The sequence below is a fragment of the Blennius ocellaris genome, assembly GCF_963422515.1.
Source record: "Blennius ocellaris genome assembly, chromosome: 4".
Taxonomy (NCBI): domain Eukaryota; kingdom Metazoa; phylum Chordata; class Actinopteri; order Blenniiformes; family Blenniidae; genus Blennius; species Blennius ocellaris.
The window spans coordinates 10433058-10460184 of record NC_137653.1 but is presented as its reverse complement, the minus strand read 5'-3'; the positions used below and the strand labels follow the sequence as shown (position 1 = coordinate 10460184).

Genomic DNA, 27127 nt, shown 5'->3' with positions numbered 1-27127 from the left:
AGTGTGCAGTTTGAGACAGGAGGATTTGTTTGTCCGCTATTGTTTGGGGCTGTTGGAGTTTTCCGCTTTTTAACACACTGACATGGTGAAGACGCAACAGTCTGCTCTTTGTGCCTCGTAATATCTGTGTGTACATTTCTCACACACATGGGAAAACTCAAAAAGAACCATTAAAACGAAAATAAAAATAATGAAAATACTGAAAAGTATAAGAAATGTTGCTTTTACTGTCACTTATCATACTGCTCATGTGAAACACTTTCTGAATTAATTTAGTAAAGTAAATGGACACATACATGTGTAAAGAACATAAAGTATTGCTTCAAATATTGTTTTTTAAATGTACCCCTGAAAAGTGAAATATTTATCAGCTTGTAGCTGTATTTGAGATGAGTGAACAAACGCTTACCGATTATTTATTCTTCATTGAGAGAGTTATTTTGTACAATGTGTCAGATGTGATCTTCAGGGAATCCTATTAATAGATCAAGTTGCACACACATGTGCGTACTGCTTGTTTTTACATTTTATATACAACCATTTCATGAATCAGGACCATAGTGTTTGACATTAACAAACAAACATATTCAGAACAAACACAAAAAAACAACAACAAAGATGAATGAATATTAGGAAAGACAAAAGCATGAATAAAAATGAAACGTAAAAAAGCGTTGTATCGTAGTGTCAGAGCATAAACAGAAAAGGCCCTTCCACCCTCAGTGTGACAGTGAGCAGAGCCATAGTTTAGGATTTTAATGAGACGGAAGATCCGAGATTTACCTTCACGCTCTTCCAGACACGACTTTAAAAGTTCATCCTAAAATCTCTGAATTCACTCTGAAATGAGCTGGGAGCCATTGAGCTGAAGATCAAACAGGAGTGAGATGTTGCGGGATCTGATGCTGCATTTTGAACAAGCTGGATGAAAGAAACTTAGATTTTTACAGCTTTGAGGGAAAATAGGCAGTTTTTTGTGTTTTGTAATGTTTGTCTCCTTTTAGAGTCCAAACTTGATTCCACGATGCTGAGAGTGCCCTTAATCATATATATTCATGATCCTGTTGTCTCCCATTGTCCATAAGTTCTTAGCAAAATCGAGTCCACAAGAAATCCTTATTTTTCAATGCGTCTTTCTTTACAATATCCTCTTCTATTCTTTCTTCTTTCGCTCTCTCTCTGCCTCCCAGGTCCCCACAGAGTCCTATCTGTCCCAGCTGTCATGGCAGGACTCTCCTCTCTACACTGAAATGCAGCCAGAGAAGCGTCAGTCGCAGCTGGAGCCGCCCAGTCCTGCTCCGGGTCAGCAGCCTCTGCAGATCATGGACCTGTGGGAGCAGTACTCCGACCCCGCCTCGGGGAGAAGCTACTATGTCAACAGCATTACGAAGGAGAGGTCCTGGAAACCCCCTCGACGAGCCCGCCGTCAGACTACTGACGGGGTAAAAAAAAAAAGCTGCCTTTAAACTTGTATTTTTGTGAAACATTTTGCATTTTTTTGTGGGTCTATGAAAGTGTCTTTCCTCAAAGGAGTTAATAGAAAAGGTTGAGGGTGTAAATTGAAAGCGAGCGCTCATTGATATGCTTGCATGGTTTAACTGTATCAGCACTAAAAGGGACCTTTTTTTTTTTTCTGGCAAAGAACTTCATAAGGCCTAAAGGAGAGAAGCCTCCTTGGCTTTTTTTTTTCTCCCCCCTCTTTACTCACTGCATCACAGGACTGGTTCTCCACAGCAGGAGCCTCATGCACAAGGGGAGACACACAGTCTGAGAGGTCGATACGCTATAAATTTCACTTTGGCATCAGGTCACATTGAACTTGAAGTGGTCGAGTTTAGTTTTGTCATGAATGAAATAACGACGTAGTTGCTTCCACTGTTAGCCGCTGAAGGTCAAAAACATGGAGTCAAATGTTGAATGAAAAAAAAAACCCAGGACTTTTCAACATTTTAAAAATTTACATTGAAAACAAACAGAATAACTCAAGTATTCTATGTGAGCAAGTGTAGGCCACAGTAGAAATGGAAAACTTGAGGTAAACTTGTGCAGTGGTTAGCACTGCCGTCTCACACCAAGAGGAACTCTGTGAATTTGCATGTCATTGCTGTGTGTTTGTATGGGTTTTCTCATAGATTAAGAACTAGAACTAATATGTGACTGCAACTGAATTTTTGGGTTACAGGTTTTAGCTTTTACTGTAGATAATGTACATTTTTACTCAATAGCCACAGTATTTATAAAGTATATGTCATTTGCCTGACAGAGTGAAGTTCCACTCTTTGTCCAACGGAAAGATTTCCTGTGAGTTTTAGGTTAAAATCTACTGTAATTCAGGTTTCTCTTCTTTTTGCCTGGTTCCATTTTCAGGTCAGCGCAGTGCAACCACAAACGTTACCCAGAGACACCAGCCACCTATCACTACCACTTTCTGGAGCTGGCAATGGGACCGTGCACAGGGTGAATATACACTCTTCTTCTCAGAAGATTGTCCTGACAGGATGACATGGCAGGATGTGAGAGAATTTAGAATGTCGAAATCACTTTTGGGGTAATCAGCAAAAGGCTGAAGTCATTCTTTTTTTTAAGTTGTGCATTTATATTTTTGTCATTTTCATTAATGGTATATTTCCAAAACTCCTCAAAAGTATCAGTACACATTTCTTCAAACCCTTATCTCCATTTCTAAGTTAGAAGAAGCAGTGGAGAAGATGGATATATCTATTAATGTGAATTTAGCTGCATTTTGATGCTTATATTCTGTTAAACAATAGTCATTTTACTTCTTGATGTTGTAGTTGCTTGCGAGTGCTGATGAGGTGACTAAAACCTGCACCGCAAGTTGCCTCATGCAGTAGTTGAGATGGATGAATATAATGAACATATGATGAAATGACAAAATGAAGTACTTACATTTTAGTGTTGGCATATTCCTGCTTGTTCTTCTTATTCCTGTGTGATTCTTCTCAAGGTAATCCAGCCTCCTCCTTCAATCCAAATACATGCATTTCGGATGAATATAAAAGGTTGTGATGCATTAATATGGGTTTTTTTTCTGATGGAAGTGTATTGGGAACCTGTTCATACTGTTTCCTACTATTCACCCTGAGTTTATATGTATAGACTCAAGACCCCTATTAACAAATTTTATTTAAAATTGTCACTCAGCCAGACAAAAAAAATAAAACCTTGATAAAAATCTAGGTAATGTTGTCTATTTACCACTCCTTCACAGTAGGTGGCAATAATGCCTCATATTGTGAGTTGGCAGCCTCTATTTCACACTGTAAAGGAAAATCAACAACATTTACATACATTTGCTAATTGAGCATGGCAGAACACAGGTGATGATTTGTCAATATAAATATTTTTGTGGAAAAAGTACAACAAATGTGAGGCGTTGACATGTGGAAGGATCAAGGCAGTATGTATTGAAATGACATCTGAGTAGCAATTTTATTTATTACCATGGTTAAATCTGTTACAAACTCTGGATTAAGGAAGAGTCCCATTTCTAATTAAATTATAGCTGAATGGGCTCACAGCATAAATATTTACCTGTTTTTGTGTGTTGGTATATTGTAATATATATGGTTTAACTAACAATTAGGAGTCAAGCTGTTTCAGCAAAATTAATTTTTGATTAGGTTAGACCTGGTTCCCTGAAGCAAGTTTGTGAACCACGGTTAAAGATTGATGAATCAATATGATCTTTACATTCATGAAGTTTATTCTTTATTTAAATGCATATAGGTTCCTTGTGTGTGTGTGTGTGTAAAATAAGCACTTAGTCTCATTTTCTTCCTGTTGTTCATAACATTTTCCTCCAAAGTGTGAAAAACGCTTCATATTCTCAGCTTGTAGCTCTTTCCTGGATGAAAATCAATATATAAAAAAAAAAAATGAAAATCAATATTAAAAGCGTGTAGTGCTGCATATTTAAGTGCAAATCACTGTGCTTTGATATCTGCACACATGCAGGTCAACCATCAGTCAACCACACACACACACACACACACACACACACACACACACACACACACACACACACACACACACACACACACACACACACACACACACACTTTGCCTGTTTTCTATGAATGTATTCATTTGAAGTCTCCATCTGTCACCACAGTGCACCTGCACCCACAGACCAGCGCTGCGCTCCATTTTACAGCAGACAGAAGTGCTGAGTGTGGCCGAGTCTCGCTGCCCCATTATTTACTGCCCAGCTCACTTGCCGTATCTGATCATTTATTAACTGCCCCTCTGACCCACACTTCCTCTCCGAGGATGTTTCTGTCAGGATCATCCTGCACTTTAATAACAAGCTAATGCCTCTTGATCTGATGCAGATGAGCAGAAGCCATTAGTGCCTCACAGAGGCAGATGGGAGTGTTTTAAATGCAAAACGGGGTAAAACATTTCTAAATATAAACCTTTCACTGAAGCTGCCTTTAAACTCTCCCAGACCTTGTTGCTGTGTCACAGTAAAAACTCCCAGTGTATCAATTATTTCACCTACTTTGCAAACCTCATTTTAACCCCGTTATAGCAGAAGTAAGCATATTTTGTAAATGCTGCTGTGACTGAAATAAAAGTTTTGAATTGATTAGAATATACAATTTAAAAAATATATGTAATTTAAAAAGATGTTTAAAGATTTATATAACCCGAGTTATATAAATCTCTCTGTATCAGAGTTAAGGGACTTGCACAGTGGCAGTCAGCAGTGGGATTCAAACCTCCAAACCTCTGCACGAGCATGCTTTCTCATATCCACAGCTCCAAATCAGTGAATCACTAGCCAAATAAAATGAGATTCATGTGAATTACTTGTAATAGTGTGACAAAATTATACTTAATACTATTTTGCTCATCTTTAAGGAAATAATTTAGAGGGTGTATTTATGCAAAAAAAAAGACAAAAAATGTGTCGTAATGGTTATTTTGACATTTTGACAACACAAGTGTGTTTATTTACACTTCGAGGATTTAAAGTTTTTAAATGACCTTTCGTCACTCCTTTTTTTTTTTTTCTATCACGAGCTGTCCTATACAGAACTCTGTCAATGCATGTCAAACGAGGAAGCACCTCTGCTGGTTCAGATGTTGAGATTAGAGACTTTAGGCAACAGCCGCAGAAATTGACCCGTCCAGCGAATCAGTGACGACACCTACGTGGTGAAGCCACGCAAGCGCCATGATCCAGATTGCTAGAGATAAGCATTTTGCATCTCAAGGTTGTATTGCCTCAATGTTGCATCAGTGTTTCAAATTTAATGTTGCTCATCAAAAAAAATACCCACATGATCAAAGCAGTGATTCCCCTCGTCAAGTCAGTGTGAGATGCATTCGGTTGACCTATATGTGTCACTATTTATTCGGAGGTACATGTATTAGCAAACAGGAACCTAACTACGGTATATTTATATATAATGCATGCAGGATGCCGCTTGGGTTTTCAGCCCAGGTGTTAAAGCCCAAATGGCCCATTTTCCTTGTCAGCAGCAGAGAGCAGCCGATAGTCCGTGTTTTATTTTTCACTTCAACTTTTAACGTTTTGACGTCTACCTTTTCTTTTATGTTGTCCTGTGCAGGTTTATTTCTGCTTTTAGAAACAGTTCAGAGATCTTAGTGTAATAACAGCAAGTGTTTTCATCCCAGTTTATACTTTTTGCTGTAAAAGATTCCAAGATATATATATTTTTTTTTTTTATCTAACATTTATGTTGATTTTTACATTAAAACTGGAAACTAATGTTCTAATGAGGAGAAATTGCTGCTGTTTGATTTTTTTTTTCTTTTTTTTAAAAAAACAGAACATATAATGACATAACAGAACAAATAATGAGAGGGTAATGTGGGAATTACCTTTGTTGTTTCAAGTTGGAATCATTTTATGAGATGCCAGAGATTGTTTTAGATTAAACATGTGATTTTTGCAGACTGTATCTACTGTAATGTGATAACACCGGAAAAAGCTCAAAGTTCATTTTTTAGATGTCGATTCATTCATTCATTGATTATCACAATTTCTGAATGGCAAACGCCACGCTCAAAATGTTCCAACTGAGCTCGAACTGGAAAATGTCTCCCTGTGAGATGAGTGCTCGAGCCACTACACTACCGGGCACTTTCTATTTGTCTTTGAAACTGTACAGGAGGATTTCTTCACTTTTGTTTGTATGATATTTTTAGGTGGAGTTGACTTTTTCTCTGGTTCACTGTTCCACTTAACTTTAACTGCTCCGTGTGGTTTGTACACCTGTGACACCTCCACAAGTTGGAGGTCCACTGGAGTTGTCTTATTATAGCAAGATGTTCTTGCATTGGTTTTTGTTTTTATAGAAGTATGTTACATATGAGGTTGACTCTAATTTAGGTAAAATGTTATTAATAACTTTTGGCTAATTATCTAAAGAACCGTTAGCTACACACACACACACACACACACACACACACACACACACACACACACACACACACACACACACACACACACACACACACACACACACACACACGTGTGTGAATTTGTTTAAACAAGCTGCATTACTCACCATACTTGTGAATTAACATGCACGAAAGCTCTTGTCATTACCTGGGAGATGACAGGTTTAAGACTATTTAATCTAAAAGAAAAACAAATGATGGACATGTGTCATTATTGTACTGAAATCGAGAATCTGAATGCATCTTGCAGCTCTTGTACAGACAAACTGTGGAATGGTGGTTACTGTGGGGACATTAAGCAAACCTCTGTTGCATTTGTGCAGTTGATCACACACCTTCCTGACTGAGCTGCTGTACATGAGTGTGATCGTGTCGACTGATAAAGTCAGCTTCCCTCTAGAATGGGGAAGTGTAGATAAGCTGAGGCAGCTCGTGGAGGTGAATGACTTTCATTCGTTTGCACTCAGACAAAAAAAAAAAAAACACGGACATGACAAACGAAAAACAGACAAACGGCTGAGTATGTGAACTCGACGGAGAGCTCTCAGAAACTAAATTCAACCTGGATTTTACAACTTGGTGACTTTTTATAATGAGCACATACGCTGTAAGTTTTCATTTTGAAATGTATTATTGTGTTGTTGAATGTGATTCATTAAACCATTACTGGATCTTCCTTATTACTGACATGGTGGTACACAGAAATTGTTCGTTTGTTGTTTTTTTTTGTAGTTCAGACTCAACGTTTTTGACTGAAATACTGAATACTACACAGTGGAGGTTTCACTTTTGCTGAGTAGCAACTGCCTCTCATTGACGTCGGTTGAGTATCGCTGTGGTTGATGGCTGTCGTAGTTTCTAAAAAAAGCAGTTTTAGTTGGCAGAGAAATTGTTTTTACTGCTGTTGTGTGAGTTAGCTCAGTCAGAAACATGTCAGCATTATTTTTTTTAATGTGAGTGTAAAAATCAGCCCGCACAGCTACTGTTGTGAATCAGACTAATAACAGCTGAAAATGGCAATTTATTTTTCTTTTGTCGTCCCTAATGAAGGTCAACTAGGTGGGAAATGAGGATCGCTTTTGTTTTATTGGGAGTAACACATATAATAACTGTTAATCTTAATCTGTTTTGTCATTTTAGTCTCTTTTCTTTCCTCTCTTTCTCTTCAGTTGTCACCTGATTTCCTCTTCGGGAGCCACCAGAGGAATACAGACGGTGGCTGGCAGATGAAACAGGTAACCCTCGTCTCTACCTCCTGCATTCTTTTATCACCACGGGGCATCTAATGCTTCTCACCTTGACTATCACCTTGTAAAAAAAAAAACATCAAACACTAAAATAAAAGCAACTTTTTTATCAATTTTGCATACTCTATTAGCATTTGCTTGACACAATGGTAGAACTTTGGTGACTTTTCCTGCCATGTTGACTTTGTTTTGCTCTTCCTGCTTCATGTCTTGCGTGCATCCAGTATTTTATTCTTGCACAGACACGTATATTTTAATGTAAAGAAATTAATGACTAGCTTGTGCTTCAGTTGACACCTTTGGTTTTTTTTGTGCATGCACTGTGAAGGTATTCCTCAGTGTTTTGTCAGTGTTAAAAGGGCTTTTTGATGGGAGGTATTTTCCTCATGAAAATCAATGAACCCAAGTTGTTAGATTTGCAAAAACTGCACCCTGACTGTATTACTGTAGAATACATTAAAGTAGTGCCAGCTACGCTCTTTAGATTTTCGGAGATCAGCATTTATGCATATTAAGGTGGCGAAATAGCAACTCATGGTGTAAAAAGAAAGGCGGTTACCGAAGCAGTTCTTACTGCAACATGTTGCATCACAGTGGGGTGTGGGTGCACTTGGTTTAAAGCCCTTTTAAAGGCCTCCTCTTAGCAAAGGAGTAGATTTGGCTCGCAGTGCTAATCCTCCTTGCATGAAGAGATGGCAAACATTAGGAGGGATATTCAGTCTGATTGTTGAAACTGGGTTACAGAGATTGGGTACTTAATTATGGCTGTTGCATGAAAGTTGTGTCAAATTTGTTTTGCACACGTGCGCAGTAATTTGTATGTGTAGATGCATGAGTGTGCACGGGTAAACATTTTGCATGTAAAACACCAGGGCACTGCAGCTCATATATGTATTGTGCACAGTGCAAGAAGGTACATTTTTAGTTTATCAGTCACTATGGCTGCATATCAGTGCCACTCTACAGAGAAAGCTGGGAGTAGATAGCAAAACATCATAAAGGAGTGGTGCCGAGGCGATGCACTTTGCAGCTAACACAATGATATTCCAACAACAACAAAAAAAAAGAAATTATATGAGTATGCAAATGAGCATTCGCTGCACCAGCTGTGGCACACTTCACACTAGAATTGTTATTTAAAATGCTATATAAAGTCTCTTTTGCATTTCACTAAAGGAAGAAGGCTGAATAAGCTCATCAGAAAATACATTACCTTCTTTTAATCAGAATAAGGTGTCAGAAGTAGCTAATGACCTTGTCTTTGGTGCAAATTGTGCCAAAATAGCCGACGTTTTTTAATTTTAAATTTTTTTAGTGAACCTCGGTTATTGTATCATAGGAGCATCAAATAACGTGCAAGCCAACATCAGCATGCCGGAGGGTCGATATTGTGCTATTTATATGGAAAACATTATCTTTTTAAATAGGGGTAACTGTTGTTCCTGGTTTATTTAGTGGGGTGAGACGAGGGAAAATGAAAGATAGCTTCTCCTATTGCTGGCTAAATAGAATTTGCATATTGTGAGTGTGAAACTATGACAAACTTCTGACTGAGAGCTGCAGAATTTGTGTCTGGAGAAGCGTCAAACTCCTGCAAACATTAGTCTGAAGAGAGAGACTGGTGATGATTTCACATCTTTCTGCAGATAGACAGAAATAAGAAGGATAACATTTAGATTACATTTTTAATTAAAATTGTTATCTGTAGGTTATTATGATTCTTAACTCCTTAACAAAAATAGGTTTTATTTGTGTCCTTTTTCAATGCAAAAGTGATTATATTTGTGAAAATATAAACATGGATAGAAGACAAAACAGTGCTCAAGTCAAGGTTTGTATGAAGTTTTATAATAACACAAGAAGTTGAGGTAATTTATCTTGTTTTAGGTTTTGTTTTAAATTTTGTGTCATATGGGAAATAAAGAAGTGTAGCAGAACACTGCACACTGTGAAAAGGCCTTGGCCTTTATGTTGTCCTTTACTGTTACTGGTTTGGGATTTTAATTGTTTAGACATTTCTACTTATTAAACACTGGATTCTTTAGGCAGAAATACCAGCTCAACACTTCAACCAGCAGTAAATATGATATAAGAGACGGAACTTTTCACCACCGTTGCTTGTATCTCATTCAGGAAGCAATATCAGTTTACAGAATCAGCTTGCTTTTGCATCCAATTGAAGCATGTTGTAATCATTTTAACGGTCATGCACATTTAAATTTCCCTTCCCCCCCCCTTTTTTTTTCTCTGCTCCACATTTTTGTGACTCACCCCAACTTTTGACCCTGAAGAGCATGCAGCGTGCCGTCTCCTCTGACACCCTGAGCACCATGGCGTTCAGTAATACCGGCTCCCAGAGCTGTAACACGGCACCCATGTATGATGTCAAGCAGCAGCTCAGCCACTCGCAGTCTATGATCCTGTCTGAGAATGGCAAGGTATTCATCCTCGGCACGTGCACACACACACACACACACACACACACACACACACACACACACACACACACACACACACACACACACACACACACACACACACACACACACACACACACACACACACACACACACACATATGCACACGCACGTACACACGCACATGCACTCTCACTCACAAAGAAGAGAGAAGGTAAGTAGACCTCCACATGGATGTACTGCTCAACACAGGTGATGCCCTCTTGTATTTTTCCAGCTGGGCCAGCAGTGCACAGATTACTCCTGCAATGTGACCAACATCGTCGTGGAGCCTCCATCTCCTGAAAGCTCTCCAGACAGCGACGGCTGCACACCGGTGAGGAAATATTCCTTGTACTAGATATATATATGAAAAACTTCCTTCAGGAAAATCTGTTATTCTTTGCTGTATGGACTGATGAGGTCCTCTTGCTTATGGTTTCTATAATCTCATGAGAAACTGCTGTTTTTCTTTTCCAAGGAAAATGTGTATTGGTACCATTTGCACTTTTTCACTTGTAATAAGAGATTAATAAATAGGGCCTTCTCAAAGTAATAAAAAGAATAAGAAGCATAAGAACACCTTCACAATTTTCACAAAGTGTTCATATAAAGAGTTTAAATGATCAAGCTCATTAGTAACAAAGATGATAATATTTTTGAAATAAATTATACATAACAGGAATAAACAGCCCAAAAACTTTAATTGAGAAACATCGTATGACACAAAAGTAGCATGTTCTTTTAAAATATAATTCAACAAGCTATTCAAACAGCATAACATCACATAAATGTGCATCCTAAGTACCGATTTATCTCCTCAGGCAAGTTGTTCCAAAGTCGAGGCCCCCTGATGATTAAAAAAAATAAAGCTTGATCCCCTTTATGCTTGAGTCTTGACTTTGAAACAAGCAAAATGTTCCACCTGATGATCTAAGGGTGGGAAGACACCACCCTCCTCCTGTTTGAACGCTTGCCTCATTAAATCTGCTCGATATATACTGTATATATATATCATCTCTTCACAATTATAATTATTTCACAATTTATCATGTACAGCAAATTCAGCATAAAACTGTTTTAAGAACGTAATTGACGTATTTATCCTCTGCTGATCTTGACGTATTCTCAAAAATTACAATCCTCCTGGGAAAATGAATTCCTTTGATCCCCTGATTTCTTGACAAAGAAGACAAACTCCACCCCCTTTCGCAGCAAATGTTTCATAAATCCTATTTCTAAGGTTTGACACCAAAATTACAATTAAAATAACCAAATATTTTATAACCGTTGATATATACTGTGACTCTAGGATGTGCGTTTATGAAGAAATCCCCAGCAGTTCAGTTTTTAAACTTTTCTTTTAAATTTTTCTGAAAAAACCCATCTCTTACTGCAAAAACCCAGAAGTATTTATATGACGAGACAGACTTCCTCTCTTTCTCATAAAACCGCCGCCACCTCTGCTTTACGTCAGTTTGTTCCTCACTGTCTTCATATACTGTACTCAACACTCCATCGTTAGCATTAATTCAGTTCCCTCGCACCTTAAACGGGGCCATACCGCAGTGGGAGATTTTAGAGCAGTTCCCCTCCTGCTATTTTGTGAATGATGCAACACTGGAGTTAAATGGGTTTGCTCAGGATGCGGTGTATTACACAGAGGAAAAGCCCTCTGTGCTACTTTACTGTGAACACTTCAACTTGTCCTCACATAGTTTTTTGACCCCAAAGATCCCTGGTTACTCTTGAGTGATTCCTTCAGTCTGACATCACACGTGTGAGTGAGAACTGTGGGTTTTAACGTATATTTGGCATGTGTGTGTTTAGGAGCTGGAGAAAGCAGGTCGATTGAACAAGACGAAAATTGCTGAAGGAGGCAAGAAACTGAGGTGAGGTTGCTTTCATCTGAGACAGGTGAAACTAATTATTCACTTTGTTTGAATCTACATGAAAAAATAAATTAAATATGCATTGTATTTGGTGGATTGCAGGAAAAACTGGAGTCCCTCCTGGGTGGTGTTAGTGGGGAACAGTCTGGTTTTCTTTAAGGATCCTAAATCACAGACACCTTCCAGCTGGGTAAGACTTTAGACAAACTATAATCTTAATGACTTTAGTCATTAAATCTTTTCTTTTTTTGTGGAGTTTTTGTTTTTACAAGGCACACAAATACCTTTTTGACACAAATTTTTATATATATTAAAAAAAACAAAAACATCTTCATTATCCATGTTAACACCATGACCACATGTGGACTTAGCAGGAAAGAAGATCAATAAATATTCTCTGTGCTTGTTACTTTAAAAATGGTAATTAAAAAAACGTAGTTGATGAAACACTTGCCTTGAAGTTATATTTTAACAGATTTGCGTGTGTTTTTCATTCAAAGAAACCAGGAAACAGTCGACCAGAGAGCAGCGTGGATTTAAGAGGAGCAAAGCTACACTGGGCCAACGAGCTGTCCAGCAAGAAAAATGTCTTTAAGGTAAAAGAAGAAAAAGCAGAACAACTATCTACATTGATCTCAGGATTCAGAAAGTGAACTTTTTATTTATTAACGATCATGTTTCTCTGAACCCTGTTTACTACATACACAATACATTCCAAAATAAATGAACAGATAAGAGCTAAGTGCTAATTTCCTCAGTGGGAGATGTGAGAGTAGGAGGTTTTCTGTTTCCTGGTCTGTCTTCAATGACCCACACTGAGGAAGCAGCAAAAATACATTTTCCTCAGAAATGAGTCAGATTAAATACAACGCAAGTTCCCCACAGTCTGTACAGAAGAGGGAATTTTACACCTACCAAATGTCAATGAAGTGGATAGAAAACAAGCCTGAGGACTTCATACAATGCTCATGTAAAATATAATGTTATATAGTTACATAAAGTACAATATGATAGGTATTAACGCACTGCATTACAATATGAAGTGTCTCTGATATTTTGCCAATATCACATTGTCATTGTATTTCTTGTTTTGTTTTTATTTGTTACATTAGAAAGGAAGTAAAAAAAAAAAAAAAGTGTTAATGGGACAAAACAGGTGTTTGTAATATTTTGGCCACTTCATTAGCATATATGATAAAGGCAGAAAATTACTGACTCATATGATGCAGTACAGCTCAATAGGGCTGGAAACACAACCAGAAGAAGAAAAAAAAACAAAGTAAATTTACACTGTTATGAAATCATGAGGGATTGAAATGATCTGAAATTGTGTGTTTTAGCTGAGAACGGTGACAGGCAACGAGTTCCTGCTTCAGTCGGAGACCGAGTCACACATCAGGGAGTGGTACAACACCATCCAGAACGTCATCGACCGGCTGGTTAGACGCACGCACGCACACACACGCACACACACTCACACACACAGAGTACATAGAGTACTTTCCATTTACCACTTCTCTATTAGTGGCTAAAATGGTTTGTATTAAAATAGTGTACTCAGTAAGTGACATTTATAAATCCATGGCTTCATTTTAATGTGCAGACTGCATGTCAGTTCACTTGTTAAGTTTGACCTACATTTTTCAACATTTCAGGTTTAAAGATAAACAAATTTGTGTTTTGAATGTAAATGTCTAACATTACGCCTTTAGGAATTGTCAAATTGTGTTTCTAAATGGAGGGAAAAATATCCATCTTACACCACTTTTTGTGCAGCCTGTCTCCAAGCATAACTGCGTCCACTTCAATATCAGCTTCTCCATACCACAGTTTCTCACTGAAATCAGCTTCTCATGAATTTGGTAGCCTTCCCTCTTATCTCAGCTCGACTCCAATTATAGATCTCAAAAATGCCCTTTTTTTAACCCCCACCCACCCCCCTCCTTCTGCAATATTTTTTTATTTCCCCGAAAGAAGCTGCTCTTCAAACAACACCAAGTTCCAAAAGAAGACTTCAGTGATCTATAAATCTGCGTTATTCCAAAGTGTTCACCATGTGTGATTGCCTGCATTGAAAAATTCAGTTTCTCCTGATTGTTAGAAACACATTTTAAATGCCCACTTGACGAGAGCACATTAGATTATCTTATAAGAAGCGTTGAAACCAAATAATACCATGTATTATTTGGTTTCAAGGCTTCATTACAACATCGTTTCCAGAAACATGCTGGTCTACAAATACATCAATACACATACAACAAAGGCTGCATGATGTTCTGCTGCAAAGGAGCTGTTGGGTCTTGATCTTTAATAAGGCCCACTGCCTGCATGTTTGAGGGTTTTCTCAGCTCCAACATTCTTGATGTGGAGCCTGATGATAACTTTTTCAAACAATAACTAAAATTTCTTTAGAATTAAAATGATAGTAAAATATAAATGAGTCAAACATGGCTATAAAATCTGTGGTGATCAAATGTAAAAACCCAAGTTCTCATTAAGCACAAAGTATTTATCGGACATGACCATTTCTGTTTCAACTTCTTGAATTATTTTAACCCGTGGGAAGTGAGGCAGAAGCTGTTTGCCATTTGAAAATAGTATGCTCTTTGATTTGTCAGTGTTTAATATAAATTTGTGTCAGACAGGACAGAGCAGTGTCAAATGCAAACTGCATGAAATAAAGGTCTAGTAAAACTGAAGAAGATTAGCACTACGTAATCATATATTCAGCATATTATAGGACACAGCGTCAAGAAAATTATCACAGAGGATATATATGTAAATTGTGAACAGGACTGGTCCCATATGGCGCCTTGAGGCACTTCCTTTAAAAGAAGAAGAAAGAACAGCAGCCTGGACACACTGTGTTTAACTGGATTGATAATCAGAGAACCAGTCTTGTGGAGTCTATACATTTATTCTATGTGCTTTAGATGGTGATATATCATTCATCACTGTGAGGGGAAAATCACACAACTGGAAGGTGAAATTCCCTCAAACCTATGACAGAAAATCAAATGTGCTGGTAACTTATTGTCTTCCAGGACCGTGAAAACCCGTTAGACAATGTCCTCCTGTACTCCCTGAGGAGAGCGGGCAGCGTGGAGTTGTTGGACCACAGCGACGACGATGACAGACGAACATCCCGTAAGTCAGCCTCCACGACGACACCACTCATTGCTCCTTCCTTCATTAATGCAACCGTCACGAGCAGCCGCCACCCACCCTCCTGTCCAGTTTACTCTATCTCCATCATCATCATCGTCATCATCATCATCATCGCTCTCTTTTCTAAACTTCCACACAGGCTTCTTGCATCCCTCCATCCTGTCCTCCATCATCTCCTCCATCCAGCCCACTTACATTTTCACTCAGCCCCCGTGGCAGATAATCCCTCCGTCAGTCCTGTCTCATCTCCGCCGCCGCCCGGCCCTCCCACTCTTCATTCTCACCACCATCCCCTCTCATCTTCTCTTCTGCCCCACGGCCGGACGCCCCGCACTGACCTCCTCCTCCTTGTCTTCCCTCTCCTCCACCTCCTCCTCCTCCTCTCCTCCCTCTGCAGTCCCTCGCTCGTCGTCCAACCTGGAAAACACAGAGAGGAAAAGAGTGAAGACCCGGCTGAAGAAGCTGATCTTGAAGAGACCCCCTCTGCAGGCCCTGCAGGAGAAGGGCCTCATTAAAGGTGTGATTTCTTTTTGAAGTTGGAGACTTATTTAAATGAAAGTATCCTTTATTCAGCAGTATAGCAGGCAAATCACGGAAGTGCATGTTCTCTATCGCTGAGCTGTTAATATTACAAGACTGTGCTCTTGCAGCAGAAACTATCCGCAGGACTTTTTTGTGAAGTTTTGCCATTTAGTGGAACTGCATCAAAGTTATGATGGCAGGCAGGAAACCTCAACGTTTATCCTGCAGTGATACCACATCTCGCTGTGAGCGGGAAGCCGTGCAATACTCCTCGTTTGTTTCGTAAGAACTTTAAGTGATAAAGTTTCTCGTGCCACTAACAAAAGCATCAATTATTCATCGCTCTTAAATGCTCAAATAATCCGCGAGTTTAGCATTCACATATGCATCCATACAGAATCACTATGTGTTTTATGTGTCTCCCCGCTATGACACATCTGCTTCAAATGAATGACTCGTTATCGGGCCGCCGCTGAGCTTGATGACGACCCATTTATGTGAAGCATGTGTGATGAAGCGGTAAGACGTACTCAACATTTACTGTTCCAAGCAGAAGAAATTCAAAGCACACTTACTTCCAGAACAGCGCAGAACAAACAGACAGTAAAGACAAGCATCTGATTAAATGAAGAAAATCTGAACCCTTTAAATGCTTGATAACACGCATGAGACTGTGAGGCCGGTATCTCTCCTGATATTCAACCCCAGCATACTATGAACAAATACACAGGTACACACTGGACAAATTGCCAGTCTGTCACGGGGTAAACACACAGTCACAAGTAGTCTCACGCTCACAATGACACATATGCTCAATTTAGAGTCACCAATTAACCTCGACTGTGTGCGTTTGGACCGTGGGGAGACTCCACAGTACCCAGAGAAGACGTTTGCACGCACAGAGAGAACATGTAGACTCCACCTAGAAAGGCCCTCAAGCATAGAATAGTCCTATTCATTTAACTTGCAATGAGCTGCTGTAGTGTGAGGTTAGGACAGGACGAAGTAGCTCAAAGAGCGTGACACAGAAAACTAACATGTTGACATGAAAAAGGTTATTTACATGCCACAGACCGGTGGTTTCAGGAAGAATTGATAAACAACTGAAGCTTTTAGGTAGCTTTAACACTATTAATAAGTCTGGTTTATCAAGTGTGTGACCTCTCTGACAACCTCTTCATTTACATGGTTTTCTGCATGTTGAAGAGCAAAGCTTTATTTGTCACACACACAATTAGCACTTTATTATTAAAAAAAAAATTTACATCCCTAAGGAGCAGTGTGCATTAACTGTGCAGCTTCCAGAGAGCATGTATTTGAGGTGTACTTGGCAACTCACAGTGGTGATGTGACAGCTTGTGAACTAAAGCTTCCTCCTCTCACCTTGAGGCCACCACTGCCTAATTCTTGTCTGTCTTGTTTAATTTCACAGGAGCAGTGATACACTTGGATCTATAATTACTAAACCATTGACAGCCTCAGTGAAAATATACAGAGTTTCTTTGGTTCACACATTGTAATACAACAACAAAAGTATACTGTGGACAAAAGGCTTGCATATGCTTCGCCCTATAGTCTATATACAGTGCATTGCATGGCTTGTGTTGCATCATCACGTGTGAGCTTACATGTCTGCTGGGAGCTGAGCCAAACATGGAGGTTTTCTCCCTGAGTGAACACAAAACTTATCAGTAGATTAACTTCAGCTTGAGGCTCTTACATCATGTCTTAGTAAGAAAAAAAAAAAAGAAAGTGTGTGCAGTTTTCTGAGATGAAAAAAAAAAAAAACCCTTCTCAACAGACATGAAAAGTGTGTTTGTGTCTGTCTGTCATCACTCTTCAGATCAGGTGTTTGGCTGTCGTCTGGAGATGCTCTGTGAGCGAGAGAAGAACACTGTCCCTCGCTTCGTCAGGCTTTGTACCGAGGCTGTGGAGAGGAGAGGTACAGTCGCCGCCAACACGGACCCCCGCTAATGTGACTCCTCCAACTTTAAGGCGGACTCACGAGAACCAGCCCTCAGCACCCTGTTTTGAACCTCACTTGACAGCAGCTCCGAGCTCGTTGGTCTCACAACTCTGGCATAAATCATCAAACCCCAATTTAATGAAAAATGTTTGTGATTGCCCGACAGAGAGCAGCTTGGAAGACTGCGATTAAGAGGAAAAACTCATGACAGCTGCCAGCCAGAGAGATAAGAGATAACTGAGTTGTTGAGAAACTGTTTAGAAACAATGCATCAATGAATATTTCACAAGTAGAAGAAAAACAAAACTACCTTAACTACATGGGTTTGATGAATTAAATATGTCTGGGGAATTGTAGATCTTTAAGCTCTGCCACACCGAAAAAGTTAGAGCCAAGTAGGAGATACTGTTTTAATTCTGTTTTCTGTGTAAAGTTTATTGTAGATTTGGAAACAATACTTTCCCAAATGTTTGAGGAAAGAGACTTCACATCCATATGTGTTATATATATATTGTGTGTGTGTGTTTGTGTGTGTGTGTGTCTATATATATATATATATATATATATACATACATACATACATACATACATACATACATATGTGTGTGTCACATATCCAATTTATCTTTCAATTTAAACTTCATATTTGCCAAAGACAAATGATTAGTTTTATAGTTAGAATAATCATTATTTAAATAAATACATTGGTTTGAAAATTCAATGGAGAAGATACAGAAAAACAACTCAAGATGTCAGTTCTATTTTTGCATATCTATTTCCAGGTGTTTCACAAAGTTGTGAAGTGAAAAGTTAGCCATTCGCTCTCTAGATTTATCTACGGTATTATCTAGACTATAAGGCACACCAAGTCGTGTCTGTCCAAAAAAATGCATTGTTAAAAAAGAATAAGTATCAATTTTGTGTATAACTTTTCGTTATGATTAATCCCAAGATGTACTTGATTCAGACCACAACTTGCCGTCTTTGTTTTCTTCATCACCGAAACAGTTTCTCTTCTTCTCTACAATTCCTCCTAATTTTTTTTCTTTCACTCTCTGGATTCTTTCTGCTGCATATTTTTAGTTCAACTTTTCTTTTGAAGCTTTATGTAATTGGCGACATTGTTATATTGAAGTTTTCCCGAAGGTACTTCAGTATTCTTTTGTTATGCAGCACCTCCTCGTGGTCTAAGATGCTATACACTGATCAAGAGTAAAACAAATTATTATTACTATTATTAATTTGTTATTTCTCTATCATTTAGAGAACCCCTAAGTTAAGAGGAAGGAGGGTGTATTTATAGGGAGACATGTGATCATTCACATGTCTTTTTCTCATTTTTTCAAGTTGCCTAAAAAGGCAAATTGCCCTCATGCTTCACTGTTCTCACACATCTTTGGCCACTTAGGCAACATAACAAACCTCCTGGGCACATTGAATTATTGATTTGCAGAAAATGTGACCAAAACAAAACAACAAAATCACCTCAAACTGCCTTAAAATCTGAGGAAACCATTTCTAACCCTCATTAAACTGTAAAGAATGGCAGATGTGACAGTCAAATTGACGTGTATTCTTACAAAGCAGTGGACGTCCCGTATCATCTGACCTGCTCTGTGTGTTGCGTTTCAGGACTGGAGACTGACGGCATCTACAGAGTGTCAGGAAACCTGGCAGTGATTCAGAAACTCCGGTTTCTGGTGAACCACGGTGAGGATGGAGGAGGAGGAGGGGGAGGAGACAGAGGAGGGGGATAATAATGATGATTGTGGGTAATTCTATCTCTGATAGAAAAAAAAATGGAAAGAGAGAGAGTGTCAAAGGTAGAAGCGGAGAAGTGGATGCAGATTGTTGTTTTCTTTTGCTGCTTGGTGCCATTTTGGATACTACGGGTAAAGCGGAGCACACCGCTCGCACTCACTGTCTACCTTCCACCGCACGTCGTCCCTGTGATGAAGTGGACGCATCAGAAAGCCAACTGAGTTACTTGTTGGTTTTTGCAGAGCGAGCGGTGACTACCGACGGCCGTTACATGTTCCCGGAGGAGTTGGTACAAGGTAGACTCGAGCAGATGAGAAAATAAAACAGCCGCTTTCACGTCTTTACCCGACCTTCTTGTTTTGTGCATCGTGCGTTGCATAATGTGAACACCTCAGTTTAAAAAAAGAATATACTCCCAAAAAATAGCCGCTTACAGACTGACATGCGGAGACAAGCTGCCACCTTCTTTTTTTTTCTTCCTTTCTGTGTGCTACCATTTGCTCAATGTATGTGTGTCCCTTAGGCTTTTGTGCTTTAAGTTTTCTGATGTAATAACATGCAGCAGGTTGTACAGCGAGAGCTGGCGCAGTCCACGGCTGCCACCAAGTGGCTGAATCAGCTTGTTGTCGGCGCGCTCTGATCCCGCAGCGACATCTCACTGACTGATGTTTCCCATAATGAGATGCGAGATGAATATTGACCTCATTGATGTTCAAATTAAACCCCACACTTCAGCTCTGATGATCCAATTTGAGGAGCGTTAGTCAAGCCTGCGTTTAAAAGCAGTGTGCTTTATCCTCAGAAGTGCTTGCGTGTGTGATTTTGTGTGTGTGTGTGTGTGTGTGTGTGTGTGTGTGTGTGTGTGTGTGTGTGTGTGTGTGTGTGCGTGTGTGTGTGTGTGTGTGTGTGTGTGTGTGTGTGTGTGTGTGTGTGTGTGTGTGTGTGTGTGTGTGTGTGTGTGTGTGTGTGTGTACACTTTCACAGAGCATCTCTATCTCCCTCCTGCAGCTACAAGCCTTCATGTCACGCTTCAGCACTGAAGTGAATTCATACTCTGCTCATGCTAAATAATGCCATGACCGTAACTTCACTATTTAGACTCTAAAACTCCCCGTCTCTCTGTTTTTATATTCCCTCGCCTTTCATTCACTTCCTCTCACCCGGTCTGTTCCCCTCTTTTCTTGCCTCCCTCCCACTTCTCCTCCCTCCTTCTCTGTCCCAGAGGAGAAGCTGAATTTGGACGAGAGCGAGTGGGAGGACGTTCATGTCATTACAGGAGCTTTGAAACTTTTTTTTCGTGAGCTCCCCGAGCCCCTGGTGCCCTTTGGCTTCTTCACTGACATCGTGGAGACAATCAGTGAGTGACCACTTTCACCACATTCAGACTGGTTGGTTTATACTGCCAGATTTGCACAGATTTACTCAAAGTGAGTCATTTCATACACAGAAACTCAATATATTTGATCAAATGCACCTCATCAGCTGCCAATAAAGTATGAAACCAAAAAAAGTGAATAACACGCTTTAGATTGGAGGTTAAAAAAACGTTAAATTGACAAATTATGCAGAGTTTTTTGCATTGGGACTGTATAGCGTTATGGAGGTTCGCAGTCTCACCTCATAGAGGAGTTCCATGATATCAGGGGAATGGGTAAAAATCTTATTGAGTACTGTGACAGCGTAAAAACTGAAGTAGGAGATAATGCCTGGTTACCGAGCCGTACACCTGGTGCAGTAGGATTCCACCTGACTGACCAAATATAGTCACATTAAACATAATTTCAATCAACATTTTGTGCTATGGACATTATATGTGTCGATATCACCTTAACCATCAATTTGTGACAAGTTGGCCAACTATTTCAAAGTTTCAACACACACAATTAGAAAACACATCAAGAAGTACATTTTTAGAAAGATCTCAACATTTAGGTACAGTTACGCTTATAATAATACATCCATTAATCTTCACATATGTACAGGGAGAACATGCAAACTCCTCACTGAAAAACGACATTTTAATCGCTCAACATAAGTGAATAAACCTATATCTACACCATAACTTCCAGCACTCTTAATCCATCTTAATTACCCTGCGATAATACTTGTGAAATTGGGATTATTGCAGTGTGTTTTTGCTGCAGATTGAATCTGGAACTGATCAGGTGTTTTCTTGCTGGTATTACATGGCGGAACATTTCTTACCATGCGTGCTCACGAGCGTGCATATACTACATGCAACTTTCGAGTATTTTCGCACTGGGGTTGCGACAACAGATCATTTTCTTGCAATACAATCTGCCTCCTGTATCCTGCATCCATATGCAGTACATTTGTTCTTTAAAATGCTGTGTATTTAAAATATCTGGGAAAAAGTTGTGTTCAGAAGCTATGTTGTTTATTAACGAAAGGAAACTGTATTGAGCAGAAGAGAAGTCTTCATAGCAATATTGTTCTGCACTTCTTTCACTTCAAACAGCTTTCTAACATGGCAGCATTTTCCACACCTGCCTAAATCTTGTGCACAGTACCATATGTCTATAATTAAAGATATATTCAACTCAAACAATAAAAGAAAACAGCACATCCGTATAAAAAAAAAGCATGGGCTCCAAAAGCGAGACAATAATTATATACTGACAAACTGTGGAATTTATTGAGTTGTGTTGATCTTTACGTTTAAGCGCAGCCTTGTTTTCCATCCTATAATCCTCCATCTGTGCAAGTATATTTAAATCATGCTTGAATTGTTACACCGTCATTTTAAGAAAAAAAAAACATTATTTTTGAATCTTGTGTGCCAATGCCACGAAAACACTGAAGCCAACAAATCATATTTCACTTCTTTACAACTTTGTTCTCTGGCAGCTCATTTATCGTCACTGATGTACATCTGTTGAGAACAAGCCACAAATATATAGTTTACATTAGTGAACATGAGGGTTTTTTTTTCATTGGGAGAAAAAGCCAAAGTATTTTTTTTGTTGCTGTTGTTCTGGAAGAGAACTGCAAAATGGCTACCTCTGTTTCTGGAAAATGAAGCTAAGCTGTATGTTTTCTAACATTGCAGAAAGTGGACATAGACAGATTTCAAAATAATTGTGACAGTCATAAAAATAGTAATAAGAAGAAAAGGAATGTGAAGATAATGACAGAGAAGAGGAAGAAATACGATACAACGTTGAAGATGACTACAACAATAAAGATCAATATGATCAAGAAGAGGAAGAAGAAAAATGAGGGGGAAGACGACAAAGACCATCGAAAACGGTCAAAGAAGAACAAGAATAACAGAAGAGCAATGAGAACAATATGAAGATGACGAAGATTAAGACAAAATTGAAAAAATTAAGACAAAAATAAAATATATATAATAACATACATTGCAGTAATGTGGCACAATATTATTATTATGATTATGATTATTATTATTATCGATGTTGTTGTGAAAAGAGACAATTAAGAAGATGATGATGTCAAAGAAGTAGAAAAGGAGGAAGAAGCAAAAGAAAATACCACAACAATGAAGATAAAGAAGTTGATGTGGAAGAATTAGATGAAAATAAAGATGAAGAGGAGGAAGGAAAAAACAGATGGCAAATAGGAAGGTGAATAAAAGAAATAAGACAAAAACAAGAATTAATAAAAAAAGATGATGATGAAGAATGATAATAATTTTGATAAAATATACATAAAGTGCAAGAGATGCATATTCTTGGGCTTTTGGAGTAAACGCAAGAGAAAACACACAAACTCCACCATGGGAGTCTCTGTTGCGACACAAAAATCCACTCTATGTGCATTAGTGACTTCACTTTACTGGTAAATTATCCGATTTAATGATAATTGATTAACTGAATTAATTAATCTTTTGTTGACTGTGTTGAACACATTAATTCTTAGCAAATTTCATCACTCGACTATAACTGCTTGAACTGTGTGATACGGCATTTTGAATGTATTATCTCAAAGACAAGACAAAATACTGTTTGAATACTTGACATAACAAGATACTGATCGTGAATGTGAGTTTCAATTTCTGTACACTGCCCACAGTGGTGATGTTTGATACTTGCATCAGATGAGATTTTACATGTGTTATCAGTGGGTGAATATGTTAATCAGTTTGTCAGTGCTATTAAAGTGCATGAAATCAAATTCAAAAGATAAAGTGATGATGATCGTTTCTTTCAAACGTGTAGATCATAGCCATTTTTTCACATGTTTCCATATGTACATATAAAGGTGATTATATACACAGTTCCCATATAGATGTACCCACATCCCTACTGCTGTAGTGTACATAAACCCACTCAAACAGTTAATCTCGTCTGAAAAGGAGGAGGAAGAAGCAAAGCGTACTTAATCCTACCCCTTCTCCTATATTCCAACTTACTGTTGAATATGTATCCGACACGTCTCTTGGTGTGTGTGTGTGTGTTGCAGAGATGTCAGACTACATGGACAAAGTGGATCGCCTGAAGTGTCTGGTGCTGAACATGCCTCCTCCAAACCACGACACGCTGCAGTTCATGTGTCGCCACCTCAGACGGTGAGAAGAAAGCGATGGAACAGATGTGTCTTCATTTGTTTCAGTGGCCCTTAATGTGGCTAAGGTCAGAAAGTTGAATTTTTTTTTTCTGGACAACATGAACAGATGCTCCTGTCCTAAAGTAAGATCTCTCCTCCTCATAATGTTTCTTTTTTAAAATCTGACCACAAGAGGGGGTAGTTCCCTCGTCGGCCTCAGTAATTTTCTGTCAGGGATTCTTTGGCAGCGGCTCTGAAAGTATGCCAGAGCTGTACCAGGACCACGCTGTTGTTAAGTTTGGGTCCTAGTGAAGATGAAAAGCCTGGAGGAAGATGAATGGTGTACAATGTTCTGTGAGCCAGTTCCTTTTACAGTACATAAAATGTGTGTTTTTTACCGCCTATGGTTTTTCCTTCCACTCCAGGGGTGAGCGTTCGTGTTCTGAGGCCCATGTTTGTGCCAGGGTGTGGTGGGCCCCATGAATTTGTCAACTCTGTGTCTTTCTCCCATTTTCTCTCCGCTGTCATTCCTCTCTCCCCTCGCTCTGTTTCTCATTTATTATCTCCCTGATCAATCGTTCCCCCCCCTTTCCTCCTTCTCCTCCTCCTGCTCTCGTGCTCTCTTCTCCAGCTCCTTTCCCTCCACTTCCCCCTTCATCCTCTTCCTTCTCTTTTCATTCTTCCTTTCCTCTTCCTCCCCTCATCCTCCTTTTCTACCCCCCTCCCTCCCTCCCTCCTCTCCCGCTCTCCTTTTTGCCTCGAAGGTCCCATGGGAGCCTTGTGGTTCGTCTGCTGGAAGGCATACCAACACCGCCGCCGCCACCGCTGGAACCTCTCTCTTCTCTCTCTCTTCACCCTCTTCCCCGCTCACTTCTTTTTTTTCCCTCCTCCCTCTCCTCTCTCCCTTTTTTCCTCCTCTCCTTTTAATGTGGAAGTTTTGAGCAATTGCTGGCTACTCCTGTGGCTTGGTGGGAATGGCATTTTTAGAAGAATGCCTCATGCTGTGGCTTTAACCCATTCCTGCGTCACCCCCATGTCTCTCTCTCTCTCTCACACACACACACACACACACACACACACACACACACACACACACACACACACACACACACACACACACACACACACACACACACACACACACACACACACACACACACACACACACACACACACACACACACACACACACACACACACACATCAACATAGGTGGATAGAGGCAGTGGATTTGGAACACTTTAATGCACAAATCTATGTCATAAAATCCAGATGGATGTACGAGAACAAGCACGCTAAAGCAAGAGGTCACGGGCGGATCCACCGACTGATTCTCTTACTTTGTGTCCACAGTTATAAAGATGTCACATCTCGACCACAAGCACGAAACTGTATCAGCATTTAGCATTAATCTGTACTCTTTCTATCCAAAATGATGGTTTCTACGATGGTTGAGCGCTCCTACCGTGTCTGTAAGAATAATGTCAGCGTGCTAACATGCTCAGGGTGCGTGTGCTCACAAATGATTAATTATTGCTTAATTTTTTTCGTCTGGTGTCGAAGCCTGTTGATATTTACTGAACATAAAGGGAAATTGAACCGAGTTTTAATTTTAAAGGTACGCAGAACTAAACACAATGTAACACATAAGTTAGCAAAAGGCTAACAATGTTTTTTATTTGTGTTTTTGAAATGGAGCAAACACATTTTTCACATGGTTCTAAAGCCTAAGTGGTCGCCTCACTGCCTTCATATTTAGCCACTTGTCAGCTGCCGTTTTTTTTTTTTTTTTAACTGCCTCTAAAAAGGTTCAAACTCAGAAGTGATTTCTGAAAATGTATTTCATGTAATATAATAAGAATTTGAGCAACATTTGGTAATATCCGTTGTTGTTCAATATATATTGAACAGATAAACAGATCAAACAGGAAGGATGACTTCCTCACATTCATGCATTTAAGTAGAAAACATTTTAAAAAGTAAGAAAAAAAGGTTTAACTCATAAAACTAATGTAAATGTTCTCATTCAAACATGCTTTTGAGAAGTCGATTTATGTTTTACAAATATTATATGATATGGTACTTGAGTGAGATAGAATTGTACCCAAATTAAGGATTTTTGATAGAAATTGTAAAATGATTCTCATTTTGGCCAAATCAATGCTTTTCTATAGTTTTATTTCTAAATATAATAATATTTAAAATATCCTTCTTTCACAAGTATTTTTTTCAAGTATTTCGATGTGTGTCCTTTAAAAAGTTGACCACAGAACTTTCATCCGGCATCTAATGGAAAGCTTCATAAATTTAAGATAAGATGGTTTCTATCTTAATTCTGTGGTATTTGATGTGGTCATAAGCCAAGATTTTGACCTGATGGTGTCGCTTTACTACACAGACAGTGTCTTTGACGCAATATACGCAAGGGGAGTTGTTGGGGACGTGAATGTGTGGAGAACATGTCATGCCTCCTCTTCCAATAGTGGTTGAGACATTTCACTGAAAGCCACAAATGTCAGTCTCTCACTGGCCGTCGATGAAATGTCATCAAAGTCCATCCATGAGACGTTGTTGAGACGTTTCAGTCCACTGTGGTGGACCTGCTGACACTGACTGCCCACAAATGTGGCTAAACATTTAAAGTGTGTTTTTTTGTTGTTTTTGTTGTTTTTTTTTAAATCTCTTTTAATTTTTTATATTTGTGTTGTGTCTCTGCAGAGTGTTGGAGCATTCGGACACAAACCGAATGACCAGCCAAAACATCGGCATCGTGTTCGGCCCCACACTGATGCGTCCGGAGCGCGACAACGGCAACATGGCCGTGAACATGGTCTACCAGAATCAGGCGGTGGAAATCATCCTCAGCGAGTTCGAGCACATCTTCGGGACGAGAGGCCTCTCCTGATCAGGCAGAGGTGGCGGCTCCAGATCCCGCCAAAGCACAAGTATTGCAGCGTTTGTCCCCTCTGCCTGTTGACTCATATTGTGTAAAATGGATTTCACATCAAAAGATAATTACAGGGTAAAAAGAGCCAGGACAGAAAGCTGCTAATCATGACATCTGGCCTCCATATAAAGCCATGTTAAAACAATAATAGTGAAACGAGCCAATTTTAGCTGCAGTACTTG

General features: G+C 39.2%; 1 protein-coding gene across 1 annotated transcript in view; it reads left to right on the top strand.

The window, feature by feature from the left end:
• The window catches only part of arhgap9 (Rho GTPase activating protein 9), a gene marked incomplete at both ends in the record, with an annotated part of 35378 nt that extends 8475 nt beyond the window's left edge, over positions 1–26903 (top strand). Inside the window, 17 exons of the mRNA XM_080495823.1 lie at positions 1191–1442; positions 2368–2457; positions 7626–7691; positions 9995–10141; positions 10398–10496; positions 11990–12051; positions 12154–12241; positions 12552–12647; positions 13392–13490; positions 15096–15198; positions 15617–15736; positions 17585–17683; positions 19340–19417; positions 19711–19764; positions 20691–20825; positions 23915–24020; positions 26717–26903. Coding sequence (XP_080351949.1) covers positions 1191–1442; positions 2368–2457; positions 7626–7691; positions 9995–10141; positions 10398–10496; positions 11990–12051; positions 12154–12241; positions 12552–12647; positions 13392–13490; positions 15096–15198; positions 15617–15736; positions 17585–17683; positions 19340–19417; positions 19711–19764; positions 20691–20825; positions 23915–24020; positions 26717–26903 — 1881 coding nt within the window. The remainder of the gene's footprint in view (positions 1–1190; positions 1443–2367; positions 2458–7625; positions 7692–9994; positions 10142–10397; positions 10497–11989; positions 12052–12153; positions 12242–12551; positions 12648–13391; positions 13491–15095; positions 15199–15616; positions 15737–17584; positions 17684–19339; positions 19418–19710; positions 19765–20690; positions 20826–23914; positions 24021–26716) is intronic.
• Positions 26904–27127: the final 224 nt, after the last annotated feature.